The sequence below is a fragment of the Thamnophis sirtalis genome, unplaced genomic scaffold, assembly GCF_051295495.1.
Source record: "Thamnophis sirtalis isolate CommonGarterSnake01/CBP01778 unplaced genomic scaffold, rThaSir2_p1.2 scaffold_4, whole genome shotgun sequence".
NCBI lineage: Eukaryota > Metazoa > Chordata > Lepidosauria > Squamata > Natricidae > Thamnophis > Thamnophis sirtalis.
The window spans coordinates 119,573,499-119,601,223 of record NW_028261384.1 but is presented as its reverse complement, the minus strand read 5'-3'; the positions used below and the strand labels follow the sequence as shown (position 1 = coordinate 119,601,223).

The following is a 27,725-nucleotide window of genomic DNA, read 5'->3' as shown; positions in this document are numbered from 1 at the left end:
GAGGCCCAGCCTCACAGTTTGGAGGGCCCAGGTGTCTGAGGTGGTCTCTGCCCATTGGTGAGTGAAGGCTGTTAAGCGCCGGCCAATAGGCCCCACCTCGCGCGAGTCACCAGTATCTACGAAAGGAACAGTTGGCCACCAGCCCTGAGGCTGATTCTGGGACTGCTGGCGGCCCCTATCCCTGGCACCGGAGCGGTCCTGGTTCCGATCCTGTTCCTGCACCTGTTCCGGAAACAGATGCCTGTAGAATCAAGGATTCCCCAAGCAGCGCACAGGAGAACAAGTTGATTTTCATTACCAATACTTTCTTTTGTAGCCTGCCAACTTTTTATAACTTGTCTTAATATTTAAAATATGTTAAATATGAAGTTTACATGTAGTGTTTGACCTGTAATCCTCTTACAACTGTTGTGGAGCCCGGAAATCATACATCATACTTGTCATTAAGCAAGCCATCATGTGACTCACCCAATTTTATGACTTTTTTTACAACAATTCTTAAGCAAATATGTTATCATTAAGTGAGCGGCAGGGTGATTAGGCAAGTAAGATGGAGTAGCTTTAATGGAGAAGTTGCAACCAGGTTGCAACTTACTTACTTTCTTTCTTTCTTTCTTTCTTTCTTTCTTTCTTTCTTTCTTTCTTTCTTTCTTTCTTTCTTTCTTTCCTTCCTTCTTTCTTTCTTTCCCTCCCCCCTCTCTCCTGAAATGGGTGTGTTTTTTTGTGCTGAAAACCAGAAGTAAATACCTATTTCTCAGAAATATTATAGTAAATATGTGGTCACATGACCTCAGGATGCTGCAAATGGCTGTAAATGCAGATTGCTGAACCCCTCATGGCGGGTGTGTGTCTGTGTCTGTGTCTGTCTGTGTGTATAAGCGTAGCTGTTGAAACTGAATCTGGGGTGGAAGTACCTTTTTTGGCAGTCCATTATAAATTCCATAGTCGCTAGGCAACTGGTTGTAAGTTAAGGATTATCTATATAAATGAGACAGGAAATATCAAGAAGGCATTTGCCACATTGGGGACTTCAGCTCCAAGTTCAACAATATTTCAAAGTGTCCTGCAGAGGGCAGCAGTTTACCACACAGACAGACAGACAGACATATATACACTCAAATATACATACATATGGGCACACATGTGTGCGCATACACACACATACACATACAAAACCTTAATGTATACTTCAATGCCACAGGGCTCTTTCCTGGCTTTTAATAAAACCTGATTTCCATTATTTAAGTTGAGGAAAGGAGTAAATTGACCTACTTGTTGAGACAATCTCTCCTCCCAATACTTTCTGTCTGAGCTGCCTGATTAGACAGAGTTGGCCTGCTCTGAATTCCATCAATTAAACAATATCATTTGATGGTATCCTGGAAATTGGTCTCCTCTATTGCAGGGCCTCGCTTACCCTGTTTGAAAGGTCTTAATGAACCGGCTTTGCCTCCAAGTTTAGGCTTTTATTTAATTCTACACAACAGTATGAAACACAAATACCACTCTTTTCTTTGTTATTTGGGTTTTTTTCTTCTTGCTTTTAATATTGGATGCTGTCCAGAGTCTTCATTTATAAATTTGAGCCAAGAAAATAAAGCCAAACTTCTTTAATTTAACAAAACCATAAAGGGCTTCCTGTCAACTGAGCCCAGCCACTACATTTTTATGCTCATTAGAGCCACAGCCCCAAGATTTTTTTTTTAAAAAAAAACAGTAAATAAAAAATAGAGAAATGTTGAGGAATTAATATTGTGGTACTTGGAAGTAAGCCATGAACTTTAGCAGTCCATTTTTTTTCATGATGTGTGCAAAGTAGTGGCATAACCAACTGACACTAGACATTTTAATAGTTTGCACCACTTTCTTTTACTCACACAATATAGTTAGCCCTCAACTTGCAACCATTCTTTTAGCAACCGTTTGAAGTTACAATGCCACTGGAAAAAATCTCTTGATTGGTCTCGCACTTACGATTGTTGCAGCATCCTCAGTGTCACGTGATCAAAATGTGGATGCTTGGCAACCAGCACATTGACAATTGTTGCAGCATCCCAGAGACACGTGATCACCGTTTGCGACCTTCCTTGTCTGCTTCCGACAAGCAAAGTCAATGGGGGAACCTGAATTTGCTTAACGACAGCTTCATTTATTCATTTTCATGTAACTTTGTTGCTTGTATCCTTACGATTTATATTGATATTGATTGTTTCCTGATTGCTTATATGACTATCATTAAGTGCGGTACCTTATTATTCTTGATGAATGTATCTTGTCTTTTTATGTACACTGAGAGCATATGCACCAAAGACAAATTCTTTGTGTGTCCAATCACACTTGGCCAGTAATGAATTCTATTCTCTGTCCTGTCCTTAACACCTTCAGTGTGATTCGCTTAACAACCATGGCAAAAAAAAACCAGTCTTCAAATTGGGCACAACTCACTTAACAATTGCGTTGCATAGCAACAGAAATCCTGGTCCAATTGTGGTCGTAAGTTATGGATTGCCTGTAATTCAATAAAACTTCATGAGAAACCGCAGCTGAATAGAGCATTTTCACCAGGATGTTCAATTAATCTATTTCCATCCTTCAGACTGTCAGTCTCTTTGCTTATAGGCATTAAAAGCAACAGCGGCACAGCGCATAAAAGATGTTAGGCCAGCTAGGGAAAGAATGCAATATTTACTTCTTCCTTTTTTTAATAGTGAAAAAAACCCCATGGTAAACAGCAGGATTATTCCAATTCATAGGATGCAGAGTCTGAAGTGGTGCTGGGAAACCTCCACAAAAATATTATTAGAAGTGGAATGAATGTCATAACCCAAATAGAAAGCCCTACACACTGCAACATTTTGTGTAGAGACCCACCTGTGCTGCTCCATCTGGATTTCAATCATTTGTATTAATGCTAGAGGCCACAAAGGCTATCACTCAGTTTGTCTTCTCCCCATACCACACTGCATTTACCTTCTCCCCCATAATTTGAACCCTGGCTGTTTAATAAAGGTGAAGGTCAGAAAAGCCCACCCATGAATCACACAGTTGCTAAAGTGAGCTGTACAAGTTACACTATCAGTATTTTGGTTCATTGAGAGGGAAAAAAGAAGGGGCAAGGGGAGGAGGGAGGGAGAGAAAGAGAGAGGAAGCTAGGAAAACTGGAGTTCTAGTCCTGTCTTAGACTTGAAAGAGCCAGTTGGATGACTTTGGGCCAATCACCAGTAGACTGTGAGTTCTAGTCCCTGCTCAGGCCTGAAACCCAGCTGGGTGACTTTGGCCCTGTCCCCCCCCCTCTCAGCCCAACTCACCTCACTGTTGTCAGGAAAATAGGAGGTGGGAAATGTATTAGGTCTGTTTGTGACCTTGAATTATTTATAAAAATAATAAAGGAGGGCATTAAATAAATTTGAAAACAAATAATATATTTGGGGAGATATGGAGCAACAATTCTCACTGGAGGTAGAAATAAAGACCTTTCTCTGTGCTCTCTAAATGAACAAGTCACATATAAGGAAGTCATATATGTCAGGATATTCTAGGAACCAGTCAGAGCAAAGTGTCTTTGTTTATGGAAGAAAATGTAACGGTTAGTCACATAAGGCAAACACTTCCACTAGTGTTCCTCAGTCTCAGAGCTCTTAAGATGTGTGGACTTCAACTCCCAGAATTCCCTAGCCGGCGTGTTGGTAACTGTTCCTATGGGTCAAATTTAATGATTATTGCTGGAAAAACTTTTCTTTTAGGTGTTGACCTCTTCTGTTTGATGAACACAGAATTGCTATTCTGCAGCTGTTCCTGTTCTGTGAAAATCTTGCCGTTTGTACCTGGCACTTCTCTATTGATATTCTGCAGAGCTATTAAAATGGTGTAATTTAATTGATTCTGAATGTGATTAAGGGATTTTTACAGTGACCAGCCTGTAGCTTTATTTTTGTTAGGAATTGTTGCTGCCTGTGGTTTTCATTATTAAATTTTGGTTATCTAATTGGAAATGGAATGGATGCAATCCTATTAGCACAAACTATTTGGAGCACCAGGAAATATATGTATGTATGTATGTATGTATGTATGTATGTATGTATGTATGTATGTATGTAAGCAAGCATGCATGCATGCATGCATGCATGCATGCATGCAGGGGTGGGCTTCAAAATGTTTAGTAAGGGGTTCTCTGCCTGGTTGCTGGGTGGGAATGGCCTAGTCAGCCTCATGCACATCAGGGAGGTGTAATCCTCCTCAGGCTCTGGAGGCCCTTTTCCCGAACTTCTGCTAGGCCCGTTTTTCACCCTCCCCGAGCCGCCCCCCCCCCCCCCCCGTGCGCCCTGCACTTACCTACATTCAAAATGGGCCACATGGGAGCTCCTGGGAGGGGCAGGCAGTGCCAGCCAGGAATAGGATTTGAGGGTTCTCCAAACTGCACAGAATCTTAGCTAGAGGTTCTCCCAACCCCCCTGCAAATCCCCAGTAGTCCCGCTCTGCATGAATGTAAGAGTGTTAGTGTAGTTCTGTTTGTGTTATATTTGACTACACTGCCTCTTTTATAGAGATATTAGAAATAGTTATAATGCACCACTTTTAATGGACATCCCAGGGTATGCAAGTCATTTTTATCTTCAAGTATTGCTAGCTGATCTAGGAAACTCTATTTCCTTGGCTATGGCTCTGTTACATTGCATCAAGATCCAAAGTAGATTCTGTTCCAAAAACATCAATTCTTGTTCCTGGACAAGAATTTTAAACTTGGGAGGTTTATGGTTTATGGTTTATGGAGTAAGGCACAATATGGATTCTTAATTCTATTAGCCACAGACAGCATGGAAGATAGAAGTTGGGCTCCCATAAAGGCATCATCCTTGCTTTAGGTAGTTTCATGTTAGCATACCCAGCGTTTCACAACCTCAGCAACTTTAAAACATGTGGACTTCAACTCCCAGAATTCCCCAGCTGGCTATGGGATTCTGGGATTTGAAGTCCACATGTCTTAAAGTCACCAAAGTTGAAAAACACTACTTTTAATCAGTTCCTCCAAATAGCAAGGAGCTCCCCACTGTATCCTGGAGCTTTTCAACTTTCATCAAACAATATTTCAACAAACCACAGAAAGACATACAGAGAGATATGTCTATACATAGAAGTTGCTTACTTGAAAAACTGCTTCTGAAGTGGAAGGATTTCCTTGACCACTTCCTGGAGACAATGCAAAACATGGGGAGGAGGAGGAAGAGGAACTGCTAAGATCTTCTTCAAAGTTGAAGGACTCTGGAGTTCTACAACGGGCTGCATCTGAAGATGGTGTTGGGGGAAAGAAGAGGTAGAAAGGCAGGACAAATTACTTGGAACTCACAATAGAGTGAAAGGAAAACGCTATCCTGTTCCTTTATTATCCACAAAAACATTTTATATTGAGCTTGACGATCCATTTATCTGCGTCATAAATGTCTAATCGTTCTGTTCTTGGAGATCTCACAGTCAACAAAACTTATTCTGGGCCATAGTACAAGAAGTCCTTGATTTACGACCACAATTGGGACCTGGATTTCTATTGCTATACAATGCAATTGTTAAGTGAATTGCGCCCAATTTTATGATTTTTTTTTGCCATGGTCGATAATTTGTAAAGCGAATCATGTGGTTGTTAAACAAATTGAGCTTTCTATATTGCTTTTTATGCTTGTAAGCCAGCTGAGAAGGTCACCATGTTCCTGAGATGCTACAACTCTTGTAAATACATCCTAGTTGCCAGCCACCCAAATTTTGATCACATGATCCTAGGGACGCTATGAGTTTTAAGCGTCATAAATATCTTTTTTCAGTGTTGTTCCAACTTCAAATGGTTGCTAAATGAATGGTGGGTACATTTGAAGCTTTCTTCAATCGCAAGATTATAATTCCAGTCATCTCACCCCATTACACCCACTCTTTTAAATATACTTTCTCCCGTACAATCGGGAGTAGCTATGAAAGAATGAAGCTTGCATGAGGCTGGGTTCTCTCCTCCTTCTGAAGTACTATTAACAATGTCATTACCTGCCACCACATCCGTGATACCAGGCTCCAAGGGGAGAATGTTTTTCTTCACCAACTCAAGTGGCCCAGGACGATGCAAGATCTTCTCGCTCAAGTCTTCGGCCAAGCGAGCCTTCTTTTCCTGCAACTCGGAACGGTCCCCTTGAGACGCTGAAATGGAGGACCAGAAGGAATTCAGTGTTCATGGAAAGCAGATGAGGTAAAATCAGAACAACCTGGCTAGATCTGAGGGGAATTTTACCTCACGTAGAAGCCTGAATCTAAAACAAGATGATCGCAAATAATTACAAAGGATTTTATCATCCCCTGGGGATCATTCAGAGTACATGTAGCCCTCGAATTATAACCATTCATTTAGTGACCAAAGTTACAATGGAGGGAAAAAGGTGACCCACTTTCACGACCGTCCCTGCATTCCTAGTCACATGATTGGCACAAAACATGTATTTAAGAAAGTTGCGGCATCCCAGGGTTGTGTCAGATTGTCATTTGCGACCTTTCCAATTGGTTTCTGGCAAGTAAAGCCAATGGGGTAAGCTAGATTTGCTTAATAACTGCTTGATTTACTTAACTGTAGCAATTCACCTAATGTCTGTGGCAAAAAGGGTCACAGAATGAACAACTCACTTAACAATTGCCTTGCTTAGCAACAGAAATTTTGGGCTCAATTGTAGTCGTAAGTCAAGGGCTACCTGTAAGCTAGAATCACTGATGGGATTGTTAGGTGGGTATATTCTATTCTGACTTTCATTTAGGACTTCAAGATTGTGCACAAAGTAGTTCCTTCTCCAATTTTTCTCCTCAACAATAACCAGGTGGCCTTTAAAAAAGGCTGGCTCAAAGTGAACATTCATGGCCTAAATCTGGATTTTGGTTTCAAGGGGGGCGGGGGACTTGTTTTTTCCCCCAGAAAAGTGAGTTAAATTCCTCCTAAGTGACTTCCAGATGTCTAAGCTAGTTCAAATTAGAAAATGAAGGCGAGTGAAAGGCAGGGCTTCAGATAGGCAGGGGGAAAGAGGCACTGAAAAGGATGCGGGGGGGGGGGAGGTTTCCTATAAGACAGTGTTGGTGAACCTTTTCAGCACCGAGTGCCAAAATGAGCATGCATGCGTGCTGGAAACTGGAAGAGCAGCCACCTGATGCACAGGCATGGGCTGGGAAGATGATCCTCTAGTTTCCGGTGTGCGCATGCGCGCTGGCCACTTAATCTTTCGGTTTCTGGCATGCATGCACGCAAAGACCAGCTGGCTGGTATGCATGCATGCGCCAGGAGCATGATCTTCTGGTTTCTGGTCTTCATGTGTGCCAGAAACCAGAAGACCAGGTGGCCAGTGTGCATGTGTACACCAGAAACTGGAAGATCATCTTCCCAGCATGCGCCTGGTGAAGACCAGCTGGACGGCCCACCAGGAAGGGCAACGAGTGTCAGCTCATGTGCCCAGAGAGATGGCTCTGTGTGCTACTTCTGGCACACGTGCCATAGGTTCACCATCACAGCTATAGGACTTATCATCCAACCCTTAAGGCTGAGCATTTTTTTCTCTTGAGGGAAGGAGGATTCCTGATATCAGAATATATCACTGAGCCTGGAGAATGAGAACTCTTTTCACTGTTACCATTAGGGAGTCGAGTGGAAAACATTAAGCTCTAAAGTTCCTTCTCATCATCTTAACCTCATTCTTTGAAGGAGTAACACCTGAAGTTGTTGGAAGAGAGTATAGAGAAAACTGGTGGAAGAAGAGGTTTTTTTTTTCCCCCTACAAAATTTAAGAGCAAAACTCATTCTAAATCTCTCCCCTTGTTATTTATTTATAATGGTGCATGTATTCATTTGATCAGGGCTGTGCTGAGAATTGTTCTCGCTTCCCAGAGCTATGATATTCAGCAGCACAGCAAGTGGAAGCTGGAAAGATGGGGCACTATTAAAAAAAATATTTCTAGCTAACAAAGGTAATTGGGACAACATGATCCTACCCCTTGCCGCCGCCCCCACCCATATCACTAATTGCAAAAAGGTTTTGCAAACAGAAATAAAGTATGAAAATACTTTTATGAAAGGAGATTGCCCACCCTCTGAGTTTTATAAACGTTGCCAATGCACCTCAAAATTTGCTACGAGAGTGTCATAATTTTTATTCCCATACTTGCTAATCAAACACAAATGTTCTGCTTAGAACCATGGAAAAATCGGAAAGATCAAAAACACGATTCTCTCCTGGAAATAGTTAAAAAAAAAAAAAGGAAAAGAAGGATCTGGCAGGATTTTGAAGATACGTAGGTGAAAAATGGTTTCCACAAAAAGATTTGGATTTTGTCTCAGAGTTTTAAAGCGATTTGCCTGCGTTTACACAACATATCCTTTACTCTGTATTGACAAAACATTAGTGCCTTCCTCACGTAATATATTACGCCTAAAAAAATCCAATATCATGGCTTAAGGTGCTAGCCTAAGTATTCTCACAATACAATTCCACAAACTACTCAACCCATGTTGAGCCTTGTCTAGTATGTTATACAAACCCAACATCTTGATTTTCAGATTATGATGTTGGATCGGCAGAGAGGTTTCCAATCTGGACAGATACTGTGTTTTTCCCTACCTTCAGCCAGCTGGCCCTTAGCAGAGCTGGTCTTGTGAGGCCGGGGTGAAACTTTGAGCTTGGCAGTCTCATTGGCCTGAGAGAAGCAAAGGAAAAACTTCATAACACAGCCAATATGCCCAGACAATTTATATATCACTAAAACTGTCTTCCCTGTAAACTTTAATCAAGTAAAATAGTGCATAGGGCAACAATGTTTGAATCAAGCTACTTAAATGGGCTAACTTACGGGAATTCATCCAAAATCCAGAATCTTTGATTCCCGTAGAATTAAAATTTGCCAAATTTTATAAAACATTTCATGACATAATATAAATATCATAAAACACTTCCTGTGGTCAACTCCAGGTGTTCGATTGTGCTATAATGTTCAACATGGGCTGCTTTCAAGGCAGACACATGTCTGAATATTTCCCTGATTTTTAAAGAATATTTCCAGAACATTAGAAGTTTTGCCATTGAAGATACTAAGGAATCGGGTAAGGAAATATATCTGAAATGATGACCCAACAGCTCATGGGATTGTCTAGTCATCACTAGAACTACTTCTTCAGTCTCTCTGTAATAATATCTCAATCAATCACGGAGTTTTGAGCTGAAACAATTGTTTAGCCTGAAGGGTTCATTGTGCCTGTGGTTGACACTCTACAATACACTCCCAAACTTGGCAACTTCCAAATCTGTAGATATTAATTCCCAGAATTCTCTTTAATAATAATGCTAGCTGGAGAATTGTGGGAATAAAAGCCCCATCATTTGGAAATTGCCAAGGCTTGGAAACACTGTACTAGGACAACCAAGGGAAGAAAATGAAAAAGTCAAGTATAAGGTCTCCTCAACAGAGTGCTAACCATGTTTAGACAAGCATATCCCATTTCAATAAGCCATGTTATGAATGAACATGCCAGCCATGTTGTTCCATCAGACATCTCAAGTGGTCTAATTTATTTATATAGCTATCATAAGTAGAATTAATGGGATTCTGCATAGAGTTTTAAATCTGGGTGATGTCATTTAATGTTTTTAAAAGAAGGAGATTTAGATTACCCTTGGTGTTCAGTTCTAATATCAAAGGTGATAGAAACACACCTGGAAACTTAATGAGAAACGTTTTGGATATAGGAGACTACATGTATTTCCAATCCATAGATACTATATGCCACCTCCCTCTGTCCTAAACTTTGGAAATGCACTGTTGATCACAATAGCAATTTAGAGTAGTGATACTACAGGACAATCATCTTCGCTTGGAAGGCCTCGGCTTGTTCCATGTTAAGTGGGAATTGCGGATCCATATTCATTGCATTTGTAAAACATTCTATTGGAAAAGTGGGAAATAAGCATATTTAGCAAGATGGGCCAATGGACTAAATCCAGGGATGGGCTTCAAAAATTTCAGCAACGGGTTCTCTGCCCGATTGCTGAGTAGGCGTGGCCTGGTCAGCGTCCTGCACCATGGTGTGTGGGGAGAATGTTCATCTTCCCCAGGCTCTGGAGGCTTTCCTTGAGCTCTAGGAGGGTGGAAACTGCCTCTCCTGGGCTCCAGAGACCTTCTGGGCGGTCTGTTTCCCCCCCTCCCCGAGCCTCCGTGCACTTACCTTGCATCCAAAACGGGCCACGTGGAGACTCCTGGGAGGGGAGGGGCAGGATGGGAGGAGGAGGCAGGGGAGACAGCCAAGGGTGGGATTTGGAGGTCCTCCAAACCGGCCATAGCTCCGGGTTCTCCCGAACATGGGAGAACTCGTAGCAGCCCACCCCTGCCTAAATCAGTATATATCGGTTTCTGTTTGTCTGTCCTATCTGGTTCACTATGTTAATGGGAAAGAGGACAGAGCTTGAGAAACTTATATACATTTTGAGGCAAGCCAAGAGTTATGGATGATGGATGGTGCAGAACATGGATCTCTACTTAGCTGCCATTTTTATTGACAGCCAGCCCTACTGTCCAAATAGCAGGCTAGTGACATAATCCCATTTATACTCACCCTGGTCTGCCCTTGTGTCCCACTAGGCTGCGAGAAAGTTGGGAGGGATTTGCTGAGCCCTGGAGGGTAAAAAGGAAAAAAAAATATCAGATAAGCACCAGAGGAAGCGTTCTGCCATCCATCACTACGCTTCCCTCCTAGTTTAGGAGCATATATAGGGTAGTCCAATCCTTCTAGAAAGTGGAGAGACTTGGACACAACCCTTAGCTGAGTCTTTTGACATGTGTTCAGTCCACTTTTGTATTCTCAGCTATGAAATTGTTTGAACTGGCTGTGTTATTTAGGCTTGGTATTTTATTCGATTACAAAATCTAGCATAGAAATGATTGTTTTGGGGATTCTCTTTTAAAATGTCATTAAAAAAAACCTTCCGTATTACAGTGTTTTCCCGAAAAAAAGACCATGTGCTTATTTTTTTGACTCCCACCCCCCAAAAAGTAAGTGCATGGTCTTATTTATGGGGAGGTCTTATTATGTTTGAGGTGCAGGAGGCGGCGAGCATGGTCACCTCATGGCTGATGCTGTGTTGCAATACTTTCAGGGAGGGCTTATTTTGGGGGCAGGGCTTATTTTAGCACATGCGCTCAAAAGCCCGTTTGGGCTTATTATTCACTGAGATCTTATTTTGGGGTAAACAGGGTATGCATGGCAAAAAAGGAGAGCCTTCCATCTATTTAGCATTTATGCTGTTACCCATTTTGGCTCAAGTTGTTGTTATGGCTCTTGATAGGAGAGATAAAACTTCGGTGCCTCCATTGCAGAAATCAAAGCAAATGTTGAGTTTTAACTTTTCAAAGCTTGCATTGACTGAACATTCTCCTGACTGGGTTAATTGAAGTCCTCTCTTGGGTGTGCACCAGAAATCAAGGAATTCAAGCAGTGGTGTTACTGTTTGCCCATTATGGCTGTGATTCGCGATGGTTGTAAAACAGATTGATCATGCGATCGACCTGATTTTTACAACCTTTCTTGTGGCAGTTGCTAAGGAAATGCCATGACCGTTAAGCAAACCAATGGTTCACTACGGGTGCAGTTTTGCCAAAAAACCGGAAGGAACTTCAGTTTTCAGCAAGACAACGTAAAACGTGATCACATAATTGTCGATGGTTGCAAATGATTGTAAATGCAGGCTGGCAGCCGAGTGTCTGAAATTCAGTCATTTGATCCAGGAAGGTGGGCCTGGCTGTTGTAACTTTGAACACTGGTCCCAAGTAGCTCCCAGGTAGGCCACTCATAACTTTGAATAGTCACTAAGTGACCAATTGTAAGCTGAGGATTACAGAAAATCAAAAGGTGCAGCTTTCTCTTTATGGCAGGAAAGCTTTCTCCATTAATATTCTGATGTTGGTGCCAACTCTTTTCCCGGGCATCCACTCCTCTCCCCCCCGCATCTTTTTTTGCCATCTGATTTTCTTGGCTTTTTATAAGACTCACCTGGAATTAAGTGTCGTTCAGAGAGCTGTTCTTGGGACCTCCGATGCTGCATTCGCATTTGGAGCACTGGAGAGAGGCCACCAGGAAGGCATCGTGAGAATGATGGGTTGCATCAGCCAAGGGGCACATGAAAGCATAAAGTGAAATGCACATTCTAAAATCAAACTCGCTGAAAACTCACCCCACAAAACCCCATAGCAACAGTGCCACAAGCCCCCACAGCAACAGATTCGAGATTAGGATGCAACCTGTCAAATGAGTGTTATAAATTATACTGGCAGTGTTTAAAGCAAGAGGACCCAACCGTGGCAACTTTAAGACTTGTGGCAGGCTGGGGGATTCTGGGAATTGAAGTCCAGAGGCATTTAAGTTGCCAAGGTCAGACTCACCTGCTTTAAAAGAACAAGCTATTCCTCCTGGCAAATACTCAGTTGCATTACCAAATTGAGGATTATTTTCCCCCAAAGTTCAGCTCAAAATGTAAAACAGAGATTTTTTCTGCTATTGTGCATACATGTATTCAGCCTTCTCCCCACATCTGCTGCCTGATAAGAGTCTGGCTGGCAGAGAAGATTCTTTTAAATAAATTATGCTGAATGCAACTCAATTGGGCCGTTGTGGCTTCCCTCCAGGGCAAAAGCTAGAGATATTATGCAAAGGTGTCCGGGCACAGCACCTTCAGGATGCATGCATCAAACTAACAAGGTGGGAGGCAATTTTTCCCCTCCCCAAGGCTCACATGGCAGGCTTGTAATAATCCCCTTCTAAATGGAGCTGAAGTGAGGTTACTCAGCACTACTTAATATTTTAAAAGCAAAAATTAAACAGACAAATCAAAAGGAGCGAGTGGAAACAAGTTCACGATGAGAGCCGTATTTAATCTCCTTCGACAGCTGTCCAAGTGGGGCGAAGATGTAATTGAGGCATCCATCTGCCAGCAAACAGAGAGAGTTCGACCCTGGCAGGGATGAGGGTGGGTGGGAAGTAATACTCCAGGGGCCCTGTTTTGCTTACGCCATGTTCCTCTGGTATAAATCTTCCATGGTAATGCTTCTGCTAGCGCTAAGCATTAAAATAGGGCGTGTGGGAGGACAAGGACAATGGAGACCTGCAGATTCAAGGTCTTTCCGTTTAACAGAGATTAAACTAGTCCCCATAATCTTCGTTGCGCTGGTTTCCACTGATTCTCCATCACGAATGCCCTTTTAATTGTGGCTGTCTTTTCCTTATGCTCTTTTCAAATTAAACCAATTCAGAGAGGTCTATGAGAACTCTATGGGATCTCCAGCATTTGGCTTGTTGCTCCCTTAAGCCCTGTTCCGGTTAGACACTCCTTTCTTCCCCACCCACTTCATTATCTTTTATGTCCAAGGAACATGGGGAAGACATAGGAAAGCACAGCCCTTGATTAACACTTAAACAAAGACAACTGACTTTTCTTAAATAACTTGGAAATGGTTTATCACTTGATTCCACTCAGTCTGGGCCTAGTTAAATGTATTCCGAACTCTGCCTACTAGACAGATGGAAGTATTTTCTGGGCTAGAAGCAGTGGTGGGTTCCGAATTCTGTTCCAACCAGTACAGTTGGAACAGCCCCGGAATTATCTACATGAATGCACGCAGCGCACGGATGCAATCTAGCGTCAAATGACACTTCTGCAAATCTCCATGACCCTCCAGCTGTTCCGCAGAGCATTGCGCAGGCCCCATACGTGTCATGTGCAGAAGTGCCAACAGCATAATGCACCGGTAAGGAGCGCAGGCGGGCAGGTGGACCCTCCGGAGCACCGTACCGGAATGGTATCTGGTGCTCCGGGCAGGATCCAGTACGCCTGTACTGGGACGTACCGCCTACAACCCACCACTGGCTAGAAGGGAGAGATCAGTGTATTGTAGTCGTCAAGATATAAGAGTCAAGAGTAGGGAAATGCAGGATCTAGTCCCCCCTCAGTCATAGAAGCTTTCTGGATTACCGTATTTTAGATCAGGCGCTCTTTCTCAGTCCAGCCTATCTCACAGGGTTATTGTGGAGATAAGTACATTTTATCTATTTAAGTACAGGTAGTCCTCAACTCATCAACAGTCACTTAGCGACTGTTCAAAATTATGACAGACTACTTTGGGGCAACTTAGTTCTAATTGTTGCCCCCCCCTCCACTGGCCACAACCAACCCATTTTACAACCATCACGACTTATCACTGAAAGTCAGGCTCCATTCTGGTTGTAATGCAAGGACTACCAGTGTGCTTAGTCATAAGCATATACCTAATTAAAATATTAGACTCGATTCTTTCTCAAACCACTCCTTCCATTTACCCCTCAAAAGTTCCCATTTCCTCTTTCTTCTATAATGACTACTTTGATTGGCTATTCCAGTCTTCAATGATCACACCCCCAAAGACCCCCATGGAATGAGTAGTTTCAATAAGGAAGACAGTCCCTTCCTCTAAACAGGAAATAGGAATAACCTTGAGGAATAGGAATAACAGGTACAAAGAAGACAATAGACAAATAAGAGAAATTTGAGTCTCAGGCAGAAATGTAATTTGAGAAAACTAACCCTCCATAATTTTCATGGAGACTAAAACAGGGAGGGTGGAAAGCATATCAAGACATACAAGATTCTATTACTATAAACTCATAATAAAGGTATTATAGCATTCATAACTTTTGGTGTTCTGTCATCTCTTGTACCTCTTGTTCTCAAACCACAAACTAGCAAGGAACAAAGCACATTACCAGAAATATGGGATGTTGCTGTGCTTTTTCTAGGGATTTTTTAAAATTTATATCTATTGTGCCACAGTGAAAGTGAAGGTGCAGATCCAGACTAAGTGAACAAGGGCCCACTCTTTTTGTGTGCATCATAAGTATGATCATGCAGTCCAGATTGCCATCTTGACATTTTTGGACATATCTGGTTGACCCTTCTAAAAGACAGGGAGAGAATAGGTCAGAGAATGAATATGAACAATACAGAATGGGGATCTGGTAAAAGAGAACAGGTAAAGCTGCTATTTGATAATGGGCAAGAAGTGACACCACAAATGGATCCATTGAATTCAGTGTTGCCTGCAACTATCAGTTTAGCTTTCTATAATATGGGTTCAAAGTGATCCCAGTGATCTCAAAACCACTGAACAACGTCTTTCAAAGATCCTGGAGCACTAGGGAATGACCAGAGGACTGGAATAGGGCTGATGCAATTCCCATCTTCAAAAAAGGGAGAAACAATGGAACCAGGAAACTACAGACCTATCAGTCTGACATCAATGCCTGGGAAGATTCTGGAAAAGATAATCAAGCAATGAATCTACAAACACCTAGAGGCAAACAAAGTCGTAACCAAAAGCCAACATTAGTTTGTCAAAAACAGATCATGCCAAATAAATCTTACTGCATTCTTTGACAGTGACAAAATTAATGGACCAGTGAAACACTGCAGATATAATTTGTTTGGCATTTAATAAGTAGACCACAACCTACTACTTGATAAGATTAAAAAATGTGAGTTAGACAGCATCACCACCAAATGGATTTGTAATAGGCTGACCAATCGACACCCAATGTGTGGTCCTTAATGAAATTGCATCTGTCTGGTAGGAAGTACACAGTGGGGAACCCACAAGGCCCTGTCTTAGGCTCAGTACTCTTCAATATCTTCATCAATGATTTAGATGTGGGGATAGAAGGGGAGCTCATCAAATTTGCAGATGACACCAAGCTAGCGGGAATAGTCAACACTTCAGAAGATAGGCTCAAAATACAAAAGGATCTTGACAGACTTGAACACTGGGTCCTTTCTAAGAAAATGAAATACAATGGTGAGAAAAGTAAGGTTTTAGTTTAGACAAGAAAAACTAATGCACAGGTATAGAATAGGTGGTATCTAGCTCACTAGTACTAATTGTGAGGGGGATCTTAGAATCCTAATAGACAATCAAATATCATTTTAAAAGTGTGCTGCAGCTGCCAAAAAAGCTAATGCAGTCCTAGGCTGCATTAACAGGGGTATAGAATCCAGATGTTAATACCACTTTGGTAAAACCACATTTGGAATATTGCATCCAGTTTTGGCTGCTACAATATAAAAAAGATTTTGAGACTAGAAAGAGTGCAGACAAGAGCAGCAAATATGAGGGACTGGAGGCTAAAACATATGAATATTTGCAAGAATTGGGTATGTCTGGTTTAATGAAAAGAAGGACTAGGGGGTGACATGATAGCAGTGTTTCAATATTTCAGGGGCTGCCACAAAAAGGAGTGGGTCAACCCAGGCGCTATAGCCGGTTCGCTCAGGGATGCGCCACACACATTTGCTTGATGCACCTTGCGTGCGCATGTACAGTGCAACTAAAATTGCTCTGAAGAAGCACGTGAAAAAGCAAAAAACAAGATGGCGCCGCCTATGGCGCTGTCGGGAGAACCGGTTCAGGGCGTGGCATGCCTGGGACGCTGCCAGTTCCAGCAACCCAGGCTGCGAAGCTACTGCTAGTTTGGCTGAACCGGTCTGAACAGGTAGGAACCCACCACTGAGTCAACCTTTTCTCCAAAACACCTGAGAACAAGAAGCAGCGGATGGAAACTAATCAAAGAGATTAATTAGACAGTTAGAACAATGAATCAATGAAATGACTTGCCTCCAAAAGTTGTGAGTGCTCCAAAACTGGAAGTTTTAAAGAGATTGGACTGTTCTGTTATTCTGTTAAAACCTCTTAACTTGCCTAGAATTTCCCAAACTTGGCAAATTCAAGGCGAGTGGACTTCAACTCCCCAAATTCTCAGCAACGGCTATGCTGGCTTTGAAATTCTGGGCGTTGAGGTCCACATACCAGGAAACAGCTAATACTGGGAAACAAGATTGCCAAAGTTGGAAGCAGGAACCCTTCTTTAAGAAATCAAGAAAAACTGTAATACAGCAAGCATGCTATTGGGCAGTGTAAGCTATATCTGGGTTTGCGATGCTTAAAAACTATTCTATCAACTGCTTGAATTTTACCATGAACTATTTCCTTTTTTTAAAAGCATGGAAACAGATATAGAATTGTTTTAAATAAATAAAATTTGGATGACAAAGCAACACAGTTCCTCTGAAACTATTTCTTGGAGTTCCAGGATTGTTGCCATTAAATAAAATAAGACTGGTTGGAATACTGGCAAATGCCATCAACGATCATGTTACATATATTCATGTAATATTTGTCAATGATACAGAAAGGAAAAATGCAACAACTTAGGCAAAACATGGACACAAGTGCGTGCACACCTTCACACGAACACGCTCTCCCTCTTTCAAGCACACCCAGAAAATGGAGCTGAAATGGAAAATCTCAAAGTGCTACCAGATGATTAGATTAAAATCAGTATTTAAGAAATTAAGAATTATAGTAGTGTGCTTTGGCTAATAAATTATCATAATTGAATTAACCTTATGGAGCTGAGTCTGCAGCATCAATCCGTCTCCAGTTTTTACAAAATAAATGCATGATTGCTTGAGAATGACCTTCCTAATGAAAAACTAGAGGAGAGTTTTAGAATTGCACAGTAAATTCTGCTCATATACTCTATGCCAGGGATATCAAACTTGTGGCCCACAGGCCGGATGCGTCACACACAGGCCACGCCCACCCCAGCTCCACAAATGGGGAAATTGTCACGTGATGGCATTGTGTCGCAGTGAGTTTGATACCCATGGTCTATACCAGTGTTTCTCAACCTTGGTAACTTGAAGATGTCTGGACTTCAACTCCCAGAATTCCCCAGCCAGCATTCGCTGGCTGGGGAATTCTGGGAGTTGAAGTCCGGACATCTTCAAGTTACCAAGGTTGAGAAACACTGGTCTATACTATAGTATAGAGCAGGTATATTCAACCTTAAGTTTTGTGGACTTCAACTCCCAGAATTCCTCAGCCAACCAGTTGAAATCCACAAGTCTTAAAGTTGCCAAGGTTGGACACTCCTGTTGTAGAGGATTGGATGGGCAATTGAGTTTGCTAACAAGATAAGCTTGGTTCACATAAATGAGCTGATGAATAATGGATGCACAAAATTGTTCCTTGTGGTCATTCCCCAAGAAAAAAAATATATGTCAGCCTAAGGGAGCCATGGCGAGATCATTTAAGACACCTGCATGGATGGGCCAGCCATATGGTGCACCTCAAAGACAACAGATGGACTTCCCGTTTTACAGATTGAATTCCCAGGGATCAAGTGTATCTCCTTGGCATACCTAAAATGTGTGAAGATGATCCAATGACACAACTTTTTAGTCTCTGCTGAAAATCACTTCCTTAAGATAGAATGGAATGGTGTATTGTTGGTTTGCGCTTACATTAGGAAAAGCTGAGTAGCAATGAAAATCACTAGAGCGAATTTTGGATATTTCTTGTTCTTTCTGCATTTATCTCTTTCATCCTCTACCATTAGGAGAAGACCTGTGTTTCTCAACATACACTACAGCAGCAACATATATGGGTTTTCCACATGACCCAAATATCCGCATGCAAATATTAAATGAACGAAAAATCAGGAAAATCTCACAATCCTACCAGTTCCACAAGTATATACAACAGTGCTTATCTTTCACAAGCCAATGTTATAATTTTTTTTTCAAAAAGGCAATTTTATTTATTAAATTGATATGCCATCCATCCCACTGTCCAATGTAACTCCGATCACTTACCATGTAATAAAAATAGAAATATGTTAAAAATTATAAATACAAGAACAGTTAAAGGATTAAATAATGCTAGATGAAGATTGCTATATCAGTTCATGCAAATGCTGCTAACTTAGGAAATGGAGCTGAAATGGAGACACTTGTAAAACTTAGCATCTTCCACGGGCGGATTGGGAATTAACACTAGCTCAAAAATCATGTTCTGTTCCTCGCAACACAACACCACTGATGGATCAAGACGACATGAAGCATTTGGCATTTCTCTAATCCAAATCATTTGAGATTTCAGCCTCTAAAGAGATTTAAGTTGAAATTTCAGACAGAATGCTTAATACAGTATATGCAGTAGTGGGATCCTGTCAGTTTAACAACCAGTTCGGTGATAATGTGTTTTGCAATCACCTGACATGCGCTATGCATGTGTGCACAGTTCTACCAAAACTTACCTTCCACGTTACTACTTGGGGAGTAACACAGCTGGAGGCGTGGCAATCCACTCTGCCATGCTAATCAGCTGAGAAGATATAGGTAAGTAAAGCACAGGGTGTATGTGTGCAGGCCAATCTGATCGTCAGAGCGAACGGGTTTGTTCTCAGCTGATTATTTGAGCTATCAGCTCGCCAGAACCAGTCTGAACCGACTGAATCCAACCCCTGAGAATTGTACAGAATTACAATTCCTGTCTGCAACAATGAAGACAGAACCGTGACTGTCATTTCTAATTCAAATATCTCTCTAGCTGTCTTCAGTTTCTTGGGAGAGCTGATTTGAACTCTGACCCTGGAAAGAAAAGGCCATGAGTTGTTCTAAACCCAGGAAGGAAAACAGACCATCAATGGCCATTTTTGCTTATCATAATTCTGGCAGAGAGATTACTGGAAGGCAAATTCAGATGGAAGAACATTTTGGAGATCACCTAAACCAATATTTCCCAACCTTGGGAACTTTTAAGGTGTGCAGACCAGCTCCCAGAATTCTCCAGCCTCCATGGCTGGCTAGAGAATTCTGGAATTGAAACCCAGACGCATGCCGTCCTTCACCCGCTTAAGGTTGGAAAATACAGGTATAAGATGACCTGAACTAATTCCTGCTGGTTGCTGGGAAGTGGTTGCTAAGGCATTATGGCCAGATGGCGTCCACTTTCTGCTGAACTAGCTTCAGAGTAGGAAACTTCTACCTCCCCAAGAAAGCCTGTTCTATTACGGAACAGCTTTCGTCTTTAGAGTTTTTCCTAAAGGTTAGCCAACATCTGCTTCCCTGCATGTCTCACTCTACCCATTGAGGCTAGTCTTACCCTCTGGTGCGACAGAATGCTGCTGCTCCACATTCTGGTTGGCAATCTTTCAGAAATTCAATGGCTGACCTGGCATGGAAACCTGAACTCAACTCGCTAGGTATGAAATCAAAAGGCATCCGAGAACTCTTCTTTTGAAAAGTCGCTCTGTGCACTGAACTCAGCATACTGTACCCTCCTTCTGGGGACAATGGCTCCCTGTCCTGGCAAGGGTAATCCTTGGGCAAAGGAAGAGCCCACAGGGGTGGGTGAGATAGGTGAGCCCCCTTTGCCCATCCTCCAAGAGCAGGCACGTCATATCTCTGGAGGGTGGGATTGCTCTAAGCGTTTCTATTCCTGTGCCCCCTGCTTGGCTGGCATTTCTCCTGTTGTCAGCAACAGCTGGGGTGACGCCACTAGCTATTTATTTAAAAGGATGGAAATACAAGATGCCCGATTCCCAGGCCAGAGGCTGTAAGGGCTGGGGTTCTGTGGGTGATACCCACAGAATATGCAGTATGAGAGCCCCTTCATATAGGACACAGGTGCACCTCGGTGGGGATTAATTGCAGGGTTCCAGGTATCTGACCAAAGGAGCATTCGATTGCCCCCTACCTTCTCATTTTCACGACGTTTGTCAAGCCATGGAAGAAAATTTAGTGAAGCAATCATCTAGCTTCTTAGCAATCAGTCAACGGATCAGCATGGACAAATGTTTGCATCAAAATTAGCTGTACGTGTGTTTCTGGGATTCTGGAAGTAGAATAGTCCTGTCCTGTCAGCTTGGGTGGGTATGTGGTTTCTTCCTTGACTGGAGTATTTTTTTCTGCCTGATGTTTTGTCTGATATTGATCATTCCTTATCTGAATGTGGTTTGCTGGAGGGCATGTGCTCTAATCTGTTTTCTTCAAAGTTTTTTCTTAAATAGTCTCTTTTAGACTTTTTTTTTAAATTGCCTCTTTTGAACAACTAACTACACACTCCCTTGCACTGATGACGTTGCCTAGTTGGATAATGAACGGTCTGTGAGCAAACAACCAGGCTCAGGGACTGCCAAGAACTCCACAGTTCAACCCTGAGCTGCAGATATTCTCTTCTATTGGGATAATGCTTCAGTGCCATTATGTTTTATAATCCAGAGTACCCAAAAGCTGGCAAGTGGTCTGACTTTGCATTTAAACAAACATATTTTCATGGAGACATGTCAGAAGCAATACCATGGCAATACCGTAAAAATGAAATGTGTGGAATAATTCTGAAGAATATTTTACCGTAAATGGGAAGGCACACAAGATTCAATACATTGCTACTTTGCAGTAAGCAAGAAAAATCCAGAAGTAGGTTGAGTTTTTAGGAGTTCGGTCCTAAAGACAGAGACTGGTAGAGACCAGGTATCATTCATGAGGAGCGCTGGGCCATAAAACTTCTTGCAACTAGAATGATATTAAGGTAAAGGTTCCCTTCTCACATGCATGCTAGTCGTTCCCAACTCTAGGGGGTGGGGGCAGTGCTCATCTCCGTTTGACAGCCGAAAAGACAGCAGTGTCATTTCCGTGGTCATGTGGCTGGCCTGACTAAATGGCGAAGGTGCACGGAACGCTGTTACCTTCCAACCAAAGGTGGTTCCTATTTTTCTATTTGCATTTTTTTACATGCTTTCGAATTGGTAGGTTGGCAGAAACTGGGACAAATAACGGGAGCTCACTCCGTTACGTGGCACTAGGGATTCAAACCACCAAACTGCCAATCTTTCTAATCGACAAGTTCAGCGTCTTAGCCACTGAACCACAGCGTCCTTTAAGAAATATATTATATTGGTCTAAATGGGCATGTTTTGTTACCCAGTTGGAATACTTGCTTGATTATCCTAATTAAAGGTAGTCCTCAACGTATGACCACTTGTTTTAGACTGTGTGAAGGTATGACCACCCTATTTACAGCCCTTTGTGGTCCTTAAAGCACAATCTGCTGTGCTAAATAGACACAATGCCCTCTCCCCCATGGCCACATGACCATATATCAGGCAAGTCAGCTTTATTATCAGTTATGGCCTTCCATAGTCATGTGACCTTAATTCTTCATGTTTTTTTGCCTGTTTCTGGAGCTTCTTTGGGTCAAATTTTGTTTAAAAACATCCATTCAAATGAATGGGTTTGCTTGATGACCATGGCATTTGCTTAATGATTGCTGTGAAAAGGCCGGAAAATTATTCCTGATCTTGTGGGGTGTTTTGACTTACCACCATGACTTATGACTGGATTTCCAGTCCCAATTAGAGTCATAAATTGAGGACCATCTGTACAGTATGTTCTATGCTGGATGATCTGCTCCTTATATCCCTTAATTCTTCTTTTGCTACTCCTATCTGATTTATTAGTGTTGTCCATGTTCCAGTCATTACTACAGAGAAGGACAATGTAATCCTATAACAAGCCATCTAAATTGTAATGGTTAAGGTACAAGGCTAGACATTCAGAGACCTAGTCCTACTTTAAGTTCAAAGCCATCTGGCTAACCAGCCATTCTCTCTCAGCTGTAGGAAGCAGGCAAGGGCAAACTACTTCCAAAAATCTTGCCAAGAAAACTGAAGGGACACGTCCAGGCGGATGCCAAGTTAATACTGACATGAAGGCACAAAAAGAAAAGTGACGATGTTAGTAATAATAATTTATTACACTGATATGTTGCTTCACTGTCAACGACCCTGGGTAGCTCATAACGATCAAAGAAATTACAATAAAATTAATAAAACCTAATAATAGAAAAGTACAGGGTGTCAGTCTTTCTCCCTGAAGGCCTAGGTAAAGAGCCAGATCTTCACAGGTCTTCTAAACCAGGAGTCTCCAACAGTGGCAACTTTAAGCCTGGAAGACTGGGGAATTCTGGGATTGAAGTCCGCCGGGCTTAAACGTACCATGGTTGGAGAGCCCAGTTCTAAACAGCAGCAGAGTGGGCACCATCAATGAAGACCATCCAGATGTTTATGCAGAAACCATGCTCTTGGGGACATCATATTTCTTATCAGTAGAGATTGGCCAACAGGAAAGTCAGACCTCCCAGGTAAACTAGATAGGAATCATGATTAAATGAGCTAAATCTATTTTATTGTAAGATTCTAATAACAGGCTCTTGCAAATCTGAAAGTACAAATTAATTACTTGCTCTATTAGGGACTCCTTCCTTAGTTTTATTCATTTTGGCCATTTAGTGACGACGGGCTCCTTCCTCTCTTCTCTGATTGTTTCCTACCACTTTCTCCCCTTTTTTTAAGGTCACCAATGCGTTCCATTACAGCTAGTAAAAGGGGCTTAAAAAGTCATTGTGAATATTTATTTTTTTAAAACTTAAGAACTGAAGGAAATCCTTAGGTTTGAGAACCAAGGCAGACCCCTATCCTGCTCGAGGCATGCCAGGTGCCAATTGCCAAATTAAACCAGTATTTTTCAATCCTGGCCACTTTAAGATGTCTGGACTTCAATTCCCAGCATCCCCCAGCCAGCATGGTGATTGGAGAACGCTGGGAGTTAAAGACCACACGTTTTAAAGTGACCATGATTGAAAAACACTGATGTAGAGCAATTATTGGAGGTGAGATCTTTGAAAATGAAAGATGGTGGGTCTTTTCCCTTTCCCAGCCTACCCTCCACCCTCCATGTTCAAAGGTCTCTTATGTGCAATCCATAAATACATGGGTTGCTCTTTTTCCCCCCTCCACCCCCATTTTCATTAAATGCAAATCATGATGGCTCAACTTGGCTTAACTCATGATGGAAGAGTGCCCTAACAAAGGTAATAAACAGAGGTGCGGTTATACACATCTACATATTCAAATTCAAGGCCAGCCTGTGCTTTAAGTAGGCAACTGATTGACAGAAGTGAGTTACCATTTTCTTAGTATTTTTTGCACTGTGCCCTATTACAAGTAATCAACCAGGGAAGGACATGTGGCAGTCTTGATTCCTGGATTGTCTATGAGATGTCATTTTGACTTTTTAATTGAAACACGAACATGCATAAATCCATAATAATGTATGACTTATGTATATGTATGTGCATGGTGGTGAATGAGTGGGTTGGGGTACCTTTGGATCAAGAACATAAACGTCATTACTGTCAAGGATCCCCAGACTTGGATATGAGTGGGAATCTTCAATCCTTAACTTTGCAGGGCTGCTAGAATCAAACTCAGCCAAAATTTCTCGCACATTTATCAGGGTGAAGTTCAATAACAATCTTTATTGCAAGCTAGCTGAAGTCATATTAAACACTTGACTACACTTTATTGGCATTTGATTTCCTATTATAGTTATTTATTAAATGAAAGCAGTCTAAACTCATCACTTCTTCTTCCCATCTTTCCCATATTTTAACAGATTATTTTCCCTTCACTTCATGGTTTTGGAGAAGCTCAGTGGTTATTGGTGGTTGACATGGAGATCCTGGTACTTGGCTTCTCTCTTACAACCACTGACTTTTCTACAGTGTTCCTATAGCAACATTACAACACAGGCATTACTGTATTTTTCAGAGTATAAGACGCACCTTTCTCCCTTTAAAAAAAGGCTGAAAATCTGGGTGCGTCTTATACACTGAATACAGCATTTTTGGCTTCCTGAAATCCTGCCCCCTTCACCAAAATGGCCACACATAGCCTTTAGGGGGCTTGTAGAGTGCCCCTGGGGACTGGGGAGGGCAGAAATGAGTGAAAAAGGGGCCGTTTATTGCTCAATTTTGCCCCTGCTCCCCCAGGAGCAATCTGTAACCCTCCTAAATGCTATGCATGCCCTTTTTTGACAAAAAATGGGCCCGTGTTCGTGAAAAACAGGGCATTTTTGCTCATCTTTGCCCCCCCCCCACCGCCAGCACTCTACAAGCCTCCTAAAGGCTGTTCATGCTCTTTTTGGGGGGGGGGAAAGGGGCCCGTTTTCACAAAAAATGGAGCATTTTTGGGATGTCTGCAGAGTGCAAAAACTTTTTTTTTTAATTTGCCTCTTCAAAATCTTGGTGCGTTTTATACTCTGGTGCGTCTTATACTCTGAAAAATATGGTATATTGGAATTCTGTTGGAAGAGCTTAATCTTGTCATCCATGGAATGGTTAAATTGTATGAATATATTACTCCACACTTATTAGAATACTTCTAAATATGCTACAAGGCAAAAGTTGGCTCTAATTAAGTGTTGGGGAATGGGGATTTTAAATCATTAAGAAGCCGCTTTAGGTCAGATGAAACCACTGACCTTTCTAATCAATTTTTTTTAAAATCCAGACTGGAATTGCAACTTTGCAGAATTTGGGGAAGAACTTTGTCCATCCCTACCTGGAGATGCCACAAATTGGTCCTCTGACCTTTTGCTACTCAGCTCTACAGTGCACTTCCCAGTGTAATAAAATATAAAGTATATTTATAACATAAATTTTGCAACATAAAAGCAGCAGGAAACAACCAAGAAAACAGCAGGCAAAAAAAACTAATAGATGGGTCTGACTTACACTGCTTTTCCTGTATCTTGCACAGGTATAAGGGTTTGGGTATAAGGGTTTGAGCCACTGTTTCTCAACCCTGCCAACTTTAAGATGTATAGACTTCAACTCCCAAAATTTCCCAGCCAGCATGCTGGTGGATGAAATCCACACATCTTAAAGTTGCAAGGTTGAGCAATATTGATTTAAATCAACTAGCCATCAATAGTTGGATATACAGTAGCGACTGTGTACTAGTTGGGAATTCTGAGAAGTGGATCACCAGTCAATTTGGAAAATATATAATTTGCAGCATTATTGTAATGATATCAGGATGCTGATTATATCATTTGCTCTTCCTGCAGACCCCGACCATATCAGGGTGAGGAAGCTGGGATAAATTGTTCTCTTATAGAGCAGGAGATGCCTGGGGAAGGGGAAAAGTAAAACTAAGGCTTAAATACTAGGGACATTATGATCCCCAAATCCTCAGAACGAGCAAAGTCCAAAAGTCAGACAAAATCATAGTTTCATTATTTGGTGACATGAAGATGCAAAGAATGAAAAAAAAAAAAAAAAGGTTTACGGGTCCTATTAGGGAAGGGATTGGGGTAGCTGGGCCTCCAACCCAAAAATACAAAACGCTTCCTGTCTTTTGAAATGACACACCAATGCTGGTCCTACCTACCAGAACGAAATCTTCTTCGAATGAGCATGGATTGTTCAGATGCCAGAAGCGTCATCTTTGGCTGCTTTCGGAGCTACAGATCCCAATATGAAGTAGGCCTCACTGATGTTTGGCAACACTGGAAAAGAAAAAGAAGGTGAGAAGTTGGTAGCAGTAGAAGGTGGTATTGTGGTGGTGGTGGTGTTGATGGTGGTGTTGATGGTGGTGGTGGAGGAGGAGGAGGAGGAGAAGGAGGAGGAGGAGGAGGAGAAGGAGGAGGTGGTAGTGACAGGAGGTAAAGGGGGAGGAGAATCATCTAAAAGGGAAAAAAATGACAATAGGTTCTTAATCTCAGAAATTTTGGTAGGATCTTTTTTAGCAGAGGTTCACGTACCTGTAGTTTTTATTGTTGGGCAGATTATTTGGATTTAGGATGGGTGATGGGCATTTAAATCTCCACAAAGCTGGACGTCCAAGGGAGAACTCCAAATTTTTAATTTTTTTTATGATTATTATTCTCGATTGCCCTAGAAATGTAAATGTTGAATTGAGACCTGCTGTAGAAATATTTTCAGTTGGTTGCCTACCTCTTGAGATTGTTGTTCAGACAACAAGGAAAGGGGAAAGAATCAGAAATGCACCGTTACAAATGCAATGGCAAAGAAGCAAAGGTTGCTGTAAGGATACGGCACGGTGGCGGCAAGGGCAAAACCACAACTGAGCAGCTGCGCAACTGGCAGAAAAGCAGCAGGTGGAGCAAGGCCTCATTTAGGAGATGGCAATGGGGCCAATGGCCTGGCACCCCCCCCCCCCCAATGGAAGGGGCTGCTACATCAAAAGAATGATACAAGATTCCCCCCATCAGTTGAATCAACACTTCACTCAAACGGAATCCACACCTTCCCCCCCACCAGCTTTGGTTATTAAAGTCCCCCCCCCCCAAATACATTTCCCTTAACTGGTCTATTGGTTTCACTGGGCAAAACAAGGGAAGAAGTAGCAAGAAGAAACCCCTCAGAGGAAAGTGAGGAGGAATGGCAGACGAAGTAGTGGGCTTCACCCAGTAAGTTCCTGCCTGCTCTGGTGGAAACTTAGCAGGATATGGGCTTTACCTGTTGAGGGGTTTTTTTTTGTCTGCGCTGGTGGAAGCTTAGGAGATGGGCTCCACCGGGTGAGTTTCTGCCTGCCCTTCTGGAAAGCTTAGTGGGAAGCAACGATGCTGCCAGTTTGGGGCGCCTGGCAGCCTCTCCGCTGGCTTTCAGGAGAGTCGAGCGGGGATGTAGAGAGCCCGAGGAGTGCCCCCCGGGAGCCCCCTTCCCTCCAGCAGCCCCTGCCCCGAGAAAGCGCCCCGGCTCACCGGAATGATCGACGAGAGAGCGCGGCCCTCCTTCTCCTGTGGCTGCCGCTGGCTCAAGGGGCGCCCCGACGGCTTCTCGGAGAGGGGCGGGCGGGCGGAGGGGGCGAGCGCGCTCCTGCCTCTGTTCGCTGCCCAGGTGAGGTTGGCAGCGCCCGACGAGCCCGGCGGCGCGGAGAGAGGCTGGCCCGAGCGCTCTGCTCCCACCCCCCGCGGCCCCCTCCGTGTCCGAGTTCGGAC

General features: G+C 42.5%; 1 protein-coding gene across 2 annotated transcripts in view; it reads right to left on the bottom strand.

Moving 5' to 3' along the window:
• The window catches only part of LOC106538475 (myocardin), a 55,064-nt gene extending 27,339 nt beyond the window's left edge, over positions 1-27,725 (bottom strand). The window contains exons 1-8 of one of the 2 annotated variants that reach the window (XM_014052966.2): positions 27,489-27,725; positions 26,526-26,658; positions 26,153-26,270; positions 12,047-12,112; positions 10,613-10,671; positions 8,628-8,703; positions 6,028-6,177; positions 5,144-5,283 (exon numbers count right to left, since the gene is read on the bottom strand). In XM_014052966.2, the coding sequence (XP_013908441.2) occupies positions 5,144-5,283; positions 6,028-6,177; positions 8,628-8,703; positions 10,613-10,671; positions 12,047-12,112; positions 26,153-26,207 (546 nt within the window). In that variant the 5' untranslated portion in view covers positions 26,208-26,270; positions 26,526-26,658; positions 27,489-27,725. The remainder of the gene's footprint in view (positions 1-5,143; positions 5,284-6,027; positions 6,178-8,627; positions 8,704-10,612; positions 10,672-12,046; positions 12,113-26,152; positions 26,271-26,525; positions 26,659-27,488) is intronic. The other variant, XM_014052965.2, reaches the window with a different exon arrangement.